General features: G+C 36.6%; 1 protein-coding gene across 2 annotated transcripts in view; it reads left to right on the top strand.

Moving 5' to 3' along the window:
* Positions 1 to 12,730, top strand: part of LOC110451585 (synaptotagmin-7-like) — a 276,219-nt gene that overhangs the window by 66,309 nt on the left and 197,180 nt on the right. For both annotated transcript variants that reach the window (XM_021499694.1, XM_021499695.1), the window contains exon 2: positions 1,729 to 2,014. In XM_021499694.1, coding sequence (XP_021355369.1) covers positions 1,729 to 2,014 — 286 coding nt within the window. The remainder of the gene's footprint in view (positions 1 to 1,728; positions 2,015 to 12,730) is intronic.

Below are 12,730 nucleotides of genomic sequence, written 5' to 3' on the forward strand. Positions count from 1 at the left end.
GGGGGGGGCGGGGGCAAAATTTATTATGGTTTATAATGGCAAATGATACTTTGAATATCACATGTTAATTTATAACTTGATTGGAATTATAACCCTGAGTTGACAGTTTGAAACTTTGAAAATTTTGAGCCAGCCCTTCCCCCAAGGGCTGTAGGTTGGGGCCCAAAGGAGTCAGTGTGCTAAAATTTCTTCATTTTCCTTGTTTAGAAGCAGAGGTGCTAGTTTCAAATACTAAAATCTGTATGCTATATATTGAATAAGGTGGTTTTATTGTGTTTTATCACTTTGAATAATATTTCTGTTCATTTAAAAACAAAATTAACTCTCTGTATAAATATATCAGGTGACTGTTAAGGCCCATGCATGGGCCTCTTGTTAATTGCTGTAAAAAGATTATATTGCAACACACAAAGTGAAAAGTTAAAAAGCTGAGAAAATTGTTTTTAAATTATTTACAAAACCTGAAGATATGAGAAATCTTTGCACTGTATTGTCAACTTCATAATGAAAACGATTGTTGTGCATCAAAATAAGGCATTTATTACAATTGACCTGACCATTAATTGTGGTTTGTTAGGCCATCTGTATGGACTCTGCTTAAGACTATATGGTGCAGTAGTATATTTGATAGTGTTACTATTGACAGAAACACTTAGGGAAAGAATAGTAATACACATCAACTAGACTCCTAACAATACTTTGTAATGCTACATATCCAAACTGTGTCCTAAACTACCGTGGGAGTTGCTTCCCTTTATACTTGATCCCTCGCTTTATTCCTGACACAGATTCCTAAAACATCCAACACATCACATATTTATTATATCCAATACTTTATGTTACATTTGACAATATTGCGGAAGAAATCTGGTTTCATAAAATCCATACTCCTTTCATTACTGGTCAATAATTTTCTGTTCTGTAACTGTTAGAGATGTAATTGACATATCAGACGAGACAATTATGTATGTGATTCCCCTCGTTATCTATCATATGATATCCCGTAATTCCCGTTTTATGGTGATAATTAGGTGCCATGAATCCCTCGTTAAATCTATTCATTGATGAACAAGCCTGATATGGTTCAGCCTGATATAAATGGAGCAATTTGTTGTTTATTTGTGATTATAAAATATAAAGGGAATATTATATCATGCTGAATTAGAGAAATAGTTAAAAGAGTTGTGTTTTATGGTTATAACAGTTTGTTGGGCACACAATGTCTGTCATTTAAAATGTGTTTATAACCATACTTAACATCTGCTAATATCCATTTTATTGGGATGATCCTGCAGTATATAAACTTTATAGATGTGATCAGATAAGTTACCTTGAATACGGCCTTACAAAATGATTAAGTCTATGGCACACTATTGCTGCGATATCACCGCAATATTGCTGCTTGTTAAGATTTTGGATGCAAAATCGGTTTCTGGCGATATCGCTAGAATACCGCCAGAATGGTCTGGCACATGGGCGGTGATATCGCCACAGCATTGTGGTGATATTGGGCCACACTATATGCAATGCCCTGAAAGCCCTTCTGGCGCACTTGCAGTGATATAGCCAGAATGTTAGGTACAGCAAATAACTGTATATTTCCTGCGCACATTTTTTTTACTGTCTGAATATTCTTAAATATCAATCGTTGCCTTATATAAGAATTCATATGGAAAATTTGATTTAAATATGATACAATGAATATAAATAGTTAATTTTGTGTTGTAGCTATGACGTCTGCCACCATGGGCCAGATCATGCTAGTCATAGTGAGCTCGCTGGGCGTCCTGGTCGTCCTTTTGGTGTCAGCCATGATGTGCAGCTGGTGCTTCGGGCGCAAGGACGATGATGATGACGATGACGATAGCAAGGTAGATGTCGTCGCCCAGAAGTATCGACCTGTTTCTGGGCAAGATGATGATGTCCGACAGCTCAATAAAAGGTCTTGGGAGGTCAAAGGTCATAATAGTCAGGGCGAGGTGGAGTCGCCAATCGTCACCCGCAAGACTATCAAGTAAGTCAAATTTGTCATTAGTATATTGATAAAATGGTCAAATCGCAAAGCTGAGTGGCTAATCACAAAGTATTGTTGTTTAAATGTACTTTTGTATGAATGAGACTTCCGCTTTTTAACCAGGTGACTCGACTGGCCAAAAAACATTCAAGTGAAAAATCTATGACATTTAACTATTAAGTTTATGTGTACAGTTGTTTTCAGCGTTGAAAATTTCAAGTTTAAATAATTGATGGAAGTACAAATCATTAGAAATGCTGGTCTTAGGAAATTTTAAATTATTTTACAGCATGATACAAATAATAAGGCCAGGAATTAACCTGGAATAGATACGGTGTGCGTGGGGTTCAATATAAATCAGATAACTGCTGATTAACAAAAGATGTTCAAATTCAAAGTAAATGCGATAGCTCAAAAAAGGTATTTCTAAAGTTTGATGGTAAAATATTTGAAAAATTAAATTCACCCCAGACCTTTGATATATAGACATCACCATCAGATTTAATGTTCGAAAAAATTGATATTTAGAAATATCGTATTATTTAATCAATAATCGTTTAACATGATTAGTTTATACAGCTGTTGTTGAGTTCATGGATGAAAGATCTTAGACGTGTGTCTGATACTATTTACAGGCCACATAACACTGAATTAGTCGTACTTAGTGACCTCCGTATGGACTTGACAACCTCTTTCTCATGAATATTTTAGAAGTGTTTGATCGTATTATTTTCAGTATTTTTTTTAGTTCTCTCCTCACTAGGCATTCAATTCAGGGAGCTCCCTAGAGAGCTGTTATGAATGTTTCATGTACGATTTTGGATATTAAATCTTTCGTACCAAAGGGTGATTGATATTTTATATTTTACATGGAATTATGATAATTGTTTCTTTGTACAAAAGTCAGTCATGGTTTTGTCCGCAATAATTGGACAATTGAGAAACGAATGTTATACATTATCTTGTCCAATATATATATACATTGTTGGAAAAGAAGTGGAGAAAAGATGAATTAAAAGATCCTCCTTTAATACATATGTGTTGTATAACGTAACCATCTATTAAATACTGCATGTAGAATTTCTTCAGTACCAACTATTTATCATAATAAGCTGCTTCCTTCAATACGTGTCCCATATATTGTAACTATACACACTAAATAGCATCAGTGCGTGTCTGATGTCTTTTTGTAAAATACTCTCTCTTCCAGTAGTTAAGTGTTTTACCCTATCTTTCTCTAAGAAAAGTACTAATTAAACACTATGAACAGGCAGGTTGCCAATCAAAATCCTTAACTTAAGAAATTTGCTTATTTGTTAATGTTCTGCAATTTATAATCAGCTAAATACTTTCCTCTCAATATCAGTACGTACAGTACTTAAATTGTTAAGGTATTGGAAATTGCATCAATGAGTTGTGATACTGCATGATGAAAGGGAAGTAACTCTTCCATAAATCGTAAGGGAGGTAACTTTTGCAGCACTGTATGTTTTCAGCAGCAAAACATGCCTAGTCTAGCAGAGCAAAACTTGACACCTTGCCAATATGAGGTCAGGGATGAGGAGTCTTACTAAGCTATACCAAAGATTGGTGATTGAAAGATGAATAATTAATCTGCACTGATTGATGTTCAAGTCCTCCTGTATTGACCGATGTTCAGATAAGAAAACCGCCTCAGGTGAAATGTTAATGTTTGATTAGAGTAGTGCCAGGTGGGCAGGAACACAGGAAATTGTGTTAGGTTCACAGTTTTACGAGACAGTGTTTATTAACAGATTATAACATTAACTCTTTCACCCCTGAAATTTCATAATGAACTATTCCAACTTTTGAATTGGAAAGGTTCAAATGTGTCTTCAGAGGTGAATGAGTTAAATAAGGGATTTAAAATATTCCTACTGGTAAAACAGTTGTTTTGAATTGCCATTATATTATACAAGATGTCAGTCCTTGATTGTGCCCAAGAAGAAGTCGACGCAATTTCAAATTATATTAATAACCAAACCTGTCGATTAGCATAAATATATATTCACATTTCATAATATTTAGTTCTGTCACGTATGATACAGTCAGCTTATGTAATTGATCGTAAATGAGTTCAACCAGTTATGTGATTCAGCAGGTTTTTTTAACACTCATTACACATGTACATATATCTTCTAATTTCACATCAACCATGCTTCAACAATTGATCTCCTTTAAATGTTAGCGTGATTTCGCGGGTTATCTCTGAACTGCCGGTAATGTTTCATGTCTGTGGTCTGCTGGCGCTTGCTGTCGCAGATTGATTATGTGGTGTCTCTTCAGCTCGTTAATTAGAGAAATTTGTTGATAGGTTACAGATTTTGTACAAATATTATTACTTCTGATGGCTAATTCTGTATCTGGATGGATTGATGTTGGTCTGTTGAAAGCATTTATACAATTTCATGTTTTCAGATCTTTTTCTTAAATGAAGTGAAATTTGATAAATGTTGATAGGAAAAGGTTTAGCTATTTGGAAAACATTTATGATGAAAAATGATTGTTGCACCCTTCATTTAATTTAGTAATGGAACAAAATGTAAATTTTTTTTTTTCTTTTTCTTTCAGGAACTTATATTTGAATATTTTTGTTTATCAGACAGTTAATTACAATTTGTCCCACCCGAATAAAGTTTTGGGGATATGTTAATGAATTACCGTTTCCATCCATCTGTGATCCTTCCCTTGTAAGTACAACTCCTCCTAAGCGTTGTGATGTAACTACAGTAAAAGTACATTATATGTAAATGTGCATTAAGAAAGGAATTTTTTTGAGATTCAACAATTTTTCTTGGAGTTATGGCCCTTGAAACTTTCTGCTCGAGAACCTTTTTTAGAAAGAAATAAGGTATTGGTAAACCAACACAATTATTACGGAATCCTCGGTGTCGACCCTCCATCACTTACCTATTTGTGCTCAAGAACCTTGTAAGTGCTACCCCTCCTTAATACTTTATTGGATTTTTTTTGCAACTTGACGCAGTGAAAGTACATCCTATTTAAATGTGCATGTAGAAAGGAATTTGCGATAGGACTATATTTACTGAAGTTATGGCCCTGGAAACTTCAAATTTCTGCTCCAGAGACCTAGTAAGTGCAGCTCATCCTTAACCATCTGTTGGATTGTTTTGCCAACTTGGCACAGATAAACTACATGGTCTGTATGTTAGCATGAACTGAAGAAAGGAATTAGTGATTTCTTGATTTTGCCGAGAGTTATGGCCCTTTAAAATTTACCTTACTGTTCCAGGAACCTTGTTAGTGCTAGTGAGGGTATATCTTTGTTCACAGTTTCTCTAGTTTGATATTATTATTAAACTTTAATTTAGGTTTGGATTGAAATCAATATCTTTTTCTGAAACTCTTGAGCAGTAAAGTCCTCATTTTGAGCTTAGAGAATAAGTTGATTCCAAGAACTGTCAAATTGATATTAAATTTTCAGGACCAAACTTTTCGAAATCTGAAAGCTTTTGCCACAATCTCGTCACCTTTTTCAAGTGTGATTGCTATACAATGTCAGGGCCCCCATCCTCACAGCTGAGACAGCTGATAACAAATTGCCAGCCATCTACTAGGATATTTTGTCACATGACCCTATAATCATTCGAGGCCATGTGATAAACATTAGTAAATACCGTTCACAATTCTGAGAGAGAGAGTTGAGGTGGTGCCAAAATCTTGTGGCCTAAAAAAACTTTCAGTCAAGAAAAGTAGCTTGACTTTGCTAATGATGGAACTTGATTCAATTTACGTTTGAATTTGACATTTATATTTACTTTAATTTAATGTTGCCAGCATTAAATAGAACAGAAGAACTGCCTTGCTGGGTTTATGCCTTGGTCTAGACCTTGGCACTAAGTTTAATGGCTAGATTAGATGTACCCAGGACTGTAATACCATTATATACAGGGTTGCTGCAGCAGTGTCTTCAGGTTAAAATTGTCTTTTACAATATCAAGATGGTGTTTGGCTGTAGTGTAAATGCTCTTCATATTTGGTAGTCCTTTCTAGGGAAATACTGTATATTTGATTTTTTTTGACCACTGAAATGTTTGCCCTTCACCAGTAATTTCGGCGTCCATAGTCAGTCCATCGTCTAGCGTCAATATTTTACTTTAAACAACTAAATCTTAATAACCAAAAGGCCCAGGGTGACGATATTTAACCATAAGCAAACTGGGATGAAGGGCTACCAAATTTGTTCAAATGAATGACTTTCACCCATATTCAAGGTCACAGGGGTCAAATATGTTTAACATTTTAAATAACTTCTGAAGAATAACCAAATTTCCCAGGGTGATGATATTTGGCCACTAGCATGCTGACATTAAGGGCTACCAAGTTTGTTCAAATGAATGACCTTCACTCATTTTCAAAGTCACAGAGGTCATGCAATTGCCTTAAAAAAACCTTTAAACAACTTCTTGTTGTAACCAAAAGGTCCAGGGTGATGATATTTGGCCAGAAACATGCTGGCTTGAAAGGCTACCAAGTTTTTCAAATAAATAACCTTCAACAATAATTATGGTCACAGGGGTCAAATATGTCAAAATCTTTAAATGTCTTCTAAATAACCAAAAATGCAAAGGATGGTGATATGTGTCTAGTAGCATGCTCAGATGAAGGGCTGTCAAGATTCCATGTGAATGACCTTGACATACTTTTAAGGTCAAATCTTGTCATTTGTGTCTAAATCTTTAATAGTCATCTTCTCAATTAACAAAAGGCATAGGGTGGTTGTATTTGGCAAGTTGCATTCTGGGATTGAACTTAATGCCCTGTTTGACTTTCAAGGTCACTGGGGTGAAATGTGTTTAAATCACCACCACCACCACCACCACCACCACCACCATCACCACCACCAACACTACCATCACCACCACCAACACTACTATCACCACCACCACCACTAACACAACCACCACCACCACCACCACCAACACAAACACCTTAAACACCACCACCACCACCACCACCATCACCACCACCACCACCACCAACACCACCATCACCACCACCAACACTACCATCGCCACCACCAACACTACTATCACCACCACCACCACTAACACAACCACCACCACCACCACCACCACCAAAATACTCACTAACACAACCACCACTTACCCCACCAACACCAACACAAACACCTTAAACACCACCACCACCACCACCACAACACCCCTCACTAACACAACCACCACCACCACCACCAACACAACCACCATCAACACAAACACAACCACCACCACCACCAACACAACCACCACCACCACCACCAACAACACAAACACCTTAAACACCACCACCACCACCACCACAACACCCCTCACTAACACAACCACCACCACCACCACCAACAACACAAACACCTTAAACACCACCACCACCACCACCACCACAACACTCACTAACACAACCACCACTAACACCACCAACACAAACACCATTAACACAAACACCACCACCACCACCACCACCATCACCACCACAACACTCACTAACACAACCACCACTAACACCACCACCACCACCACCACCACCCCCATCACCACCACCAACACTACCATCACCACCACCCCCACTACTATCACCACCACCACCACTAACACCACCACCACCACCACCACCACACCCACCAACACCACCACCACCAACACCACCACCACCACCACCACCAACAACACAAACACCTTAAACACCACCACCACCACCACCACCACACCCACTAACACAACCACCACTAACACCACCACCACCACCACCACCAACACAACCACCACCACCACCACCAACACAAACACCTTAAACACCCCCACCCCCACCACCACCACCACCACCACCACACCCACTAACACAACCACCACTAACACCACCAACACAAACACCATTAACACAAACACAACCACCAACACCACCAACACAAACACCAACTCTAACAACAGATACAACACGAGTTTGATATTTACCACAGTAGAAAACTGTTTTTCTGCAGCATGCATGTTTATAATCCATTTGCCTATCTCAAGCTACATGCAATTCTGCACATTGCATGTTTGACATAGGTAAACACTGTTCAGAAGTCAATTAATAGGATGACTGCAGGCGATCATACTTTTTATAATGTTCAGCGGATGAATCCACTTTCTGTATCAATAAGTTTTTTTTGCGAATTTCTTAAGAAAAAAATCCTTTTTCTCATGTAGAGTAATAAAAACCCATTGAATTGGAGAGAAATGATTTGTGTGGAGTCACTTGACCTAATTAGATATATATGCTACTTCCAATGTTGATGCCTGCAGCGTCATGAACTAGATAATAAAAAAATATATTAAACATAAATCCAATTGCAAATTAATTTCAAGGCATTATATATGCAGATCCATATGTTGTGTGGCTGCCATAAGCTTACTAGGAAAATTAGGGCGTGATTTGATTCAGAATCTATTTTCAGGTCACCAGAGCCAAGGTATAGAGAGATATAGAAATTATGTATATATGTCCTATCCCTTTGAACCTAAGTAGTGCTACAATAAAGGCACAAAGTTTGCTACAGTTATATAGGGAAAATGACATTTTGTTACGGTTTATTGAATTATTCCAGATCTAATTGACTTATTTCCTTCTGAGAATCAATATTGCTACATGTCAATTGCATTTTGGGTTCCTGATCTCCAGTGATCTAGATAAGATTGGGGGGGAGGGGGAGATACATGCTAAGATGTTAACATTGATTGTCTCTTTGATTTCCATGGTTACCAATTTGTTAAAAATGTTTTAATATTAGCTGTCTCTACTAAAGAAAATTGATAGTTGACAGAAAAAGTTTCTGTTAACGAATACTTATGATTTAGTAGGTCTTTGACATGTTTTTCTCCCACCCTTCACAGGTGTGTCTCCCGTTTTAGCCGGGAAAGATCAGCTTTTCTCCCACCCTTCCCAGGTGTGTCTCCCGTTTTAGCCGGGAAAGATCAGCTTTTCTCCCACCCTTTACAGGTGTGTGTCCCGTTTTAGCCGGGAAAGATCAGCTTTTCTCCCACCCTTCACAGGTGTGTGTCCCGTTTTAGCCGGGAAAGACCAGCTTGTCACCCCCTAGGGGGAGATAGCCTCGTGCCGATTAGCATGTGTTCAATTATGAGGTTATTAAAATGTGTCATCGGTAAATGTGACGTCATCAAAAGTGAATGACGATATGCATACCCCATATGTGTTTTTGTTTGCAAACATGATAGACTACTGTCGGTGAAGTCGTGAATGAAATAATAGAATGGGAAAAAAATAATCATCCCCTACCTTGAGGGTGTGACAGAGAAATCTCCTACCCGAGGGGTGATATTTTTTAGTTGTCTAACCCGAGGCTCTGCCGAGGGTTAGACAACCAAAAATACTCACCCTGATGGTATTCTATTAGTCCATTTTCAATTAGTTTAAATATAGAAAATTAACAGTTGATAATAAGAGCTATAGTCAATGACTGATTGTAATTTTAGTAGATTTGTATCTCTGTATTAGGGCAGAGTGTCTGTGAATCGAAGCAGATATCTATCATATTCAGCTTCAAAATCAATTCAATCAGGGAACATGTTTTTCATTGTTTCCATCATTTGAATGGATTGAATTGTTCTGTTATTTGAATGGATTGTAAACTCAAATCTCATTTGAATGATTGTATACTTAAATCTCATTTGGATGATTGTAAACTTAATCTCATTTGAATGATTGTTAACTTAAATCTCATTTGAATGATTGTTAACTTAAATCTCATTTGAATGGAATGTAAACTTAAATCTTATTTGAATGATTGTAAACTTAAATCTAATTTGAATGATTGTAAACTTAAATCTAATTTGAATGATTATAAACTTAAATTTCATTTGAATGGATTGTTAACTTAAATCTTATTTGAATGATTGTAAACTTAAATCTCATTTGAATGATTGTAAACTTAAATCTCATTTGAATGATTGTAAACTTAAATCTTATTTGAATGATTGTAAACTTAAATTTAATTTGAATGATTATAAACTTAAATTTCATTTGAATGGATTGTAAACTTAAATCTCATTTGAATGATTGTTAACTTAAATCTCATTTGAATGGATTGTAAACTTAAATCTCATTTGAATGGATTATTTACTTTAACTTAATTACGAGTCTGCAGCATTTTATACTGCACTAGAAACTTGATGTTCGGCTCGGTACGAGTTCAACTCTCGACATCAGATTGTTAGTGTACTGTCTGTGAACTGGCTGTTGTTCCTCTTAGATCTTTTTTACTTCTGTCTATGTTTTCTATAGAAGAGCTAGTGCTTTCCTTTAAACCACTCCTGGGTGCCCCTGCCTGTAAGGTTGTTTGATTTTCGTGAGCACATCAAAACAGTTCACACAAGTTTGGGAAAAGAAGCTGTATCCCACTGCATGTACATAAAAGATGACAAATGGTAGCTCCTTGCCCATTCTGGGATTTTCTCCTTCTGTATCCTCTGCTCATCAGGGGCTATTGGAGAGACCCAAATTGAACTGCTGCCTCTTTGCCACACTTGGTATGTCTATCTTTTTTCTCTCTCCGACTTTCCTTTCGTTTTGGCGCTGTCTCCCAGGGCACCCATAACAGTTGTGAAGACGAAATACATTGATCAATAGAAAAAAATCGATGCAATAGTATGTTTATTTGATGCAAAAACTCTGTGATTCCTTGAGAGGTTGAAGGATACACAGATAATTAATGATTACTATAAATGACCTGGATATTTTATCGGAGGTTCCTTTCCTTGTGTTTTTTTAGGTCACCTGAGACAAAGTCTCAAGTGACTTATTGCGATCACCTTTTGTCCGTCGTCGTCCATCTTCTCAAGACCCAGATATGGTAGAATCAAATACTCTTCATAGATGGAAGGGTCTTAAGGTGCTTTACCAAAATTGTGAATTTCATGACCCTGGGGTCTCGCGTTTCCCCCTGGGGAAGGAGGGGGGGCAAAAGTTGTTGTTATGGTTTATAATGGCAAATAATACTTTGAATATTACAACTTTAAGTTAACAGTTTGATACTTTGTAAATTTTGAGCCATCCCTACCCCCAAGGGCTGTAGGGTGGGGCCCAATGGAGTCTGTGTGCTAAAACAAAATTTCTTCATTTTCCTTGTTTAGAATCAGAGGTGCTAGTTTCAAATACTTTTCAGTCTTAAATCTGCATGCTAGATAATGAATAAGGTGGTTTTATTGTTTTTTGTCATGGTGAATAATATTTCTGTTCATGTTAAAAACAAAAATCAACTCTCACTATAAATATATCAGGTGACCGTTAAGGCCCATGGGCCTCTTGTTGTTTTCATACTATTTATGTTATGTTACTGGTATTGTAGACAAAGTAAAATATCTTCTATATGGTAAACAAATTTTCTGTGATGAACAGTATTTATATATCTGTAAGCCCTATATAGGCTAAGGAAAAAAGTCTTTCTTATGATACGAGACCATGTTAAGTCTTTGTGTTGAGACAGTATTTATGTTACATAAGTTCTGTAGGCTTAGGAAAAATGTCTTTCCTATGATACAAGACCATGCCTTTGTGTTGAGACTGTATTGATGTTATGCCATTGGTTTATGCTAAATTGTCATTCAGATGATGTTATTTACAGATGTTTACCAGAAAAATTCCATTCCTTATGAAGTTCTTGTGATTAGCTAAAAAAATTATCGCTTCGGCAATATATTGTCATAAACTAAGCGGCCATAAACGGGAAAACAATAAAAGCTGCCAAGGTGTAAATGATGGTACGACTGCTTACATGATGCCTAGCTAATCTGAGTGGCCACTGCCTCCGGGAGGAACGGCACCACTCCGATAGGCTCAGGTTTGTCGAGAGAGAATGTATGGTGCTAATATAGACGACACTATGGAGGTGATCACACTGCGATTGCAGTGGAGATTAAACGCTCTACCGATAGAGACGATGTTAGCGGTGTGTAAGTTCTGTGACTGTGATGATATGTATGTTTGCTATTGATTGAAATTATGGTAAATCGTTGTAAATTCTGATTGATCTTATCGTTCTACATACTTAAGCTTTTTATTTTTATTTCCTGGTTGCACTGGAATTGTATTCTCGCTGATTACTGTGCAAAATCTTAACTTAAAGTACATCTCGCCCAAAGAAATTTAATTTTCTTCAGCAATAATTTTTCCATTTTCCAATATAACATAATGAGCTTACATTACCTTTAGACTCCTGTGTGATCAGATTTCTGTCGGGACATATTTTTTTTCTTCTTTATTGTATGACGTGAAATGGACTACATGTTGCAAAATGTAGCTTTTTGTAAGATTGATGAAATAATACATGTCATTTTAATAAAGGCTTTTGTGTTGTTACATTTGAATACAATAAAGTCCACTTCACTAATACGACAAACTGATTTCAATATCCCTTTTCTTTTCTTCTCAACAATTTCATTATACTGGTATGTCTCTCTAAATTGTTTATTTTACTACGGTTTTGGTGAACAATGGCTTGGTAATGTTCAGTAAGTATATAAAAATGTTTCTGCAGTCAAAAGGGATTGAAAAACTGGCTTAAATGACAAAAAATAGGGTTTTCTATCTTAATAATAATGACAAGGAAGAACTCAGACATATTTCACTGGTTATAGAGTCAAGGATTGGAGAAGACAAGGAAGAACTCAGACATATTTC

This window comes from Mizuhopecten yessoensis, unplaced genomic scaffold (genome assembly GCF_002113885.1).
Source record: "Mizuhopecten yessoensis strain PY_sf001 unplaced genomic scaffold, ASM211388v2 scaffold6135_1, whole genome shotgun sequence".
Classification (NCBI taxonomy): domain Eukaryota; kingdom Metazoa; phylum Mollusca; class Bivalvia; order Pectinida; family Pectinidae; genus Mizuhopecten; species Mizuhopecten yessoensis.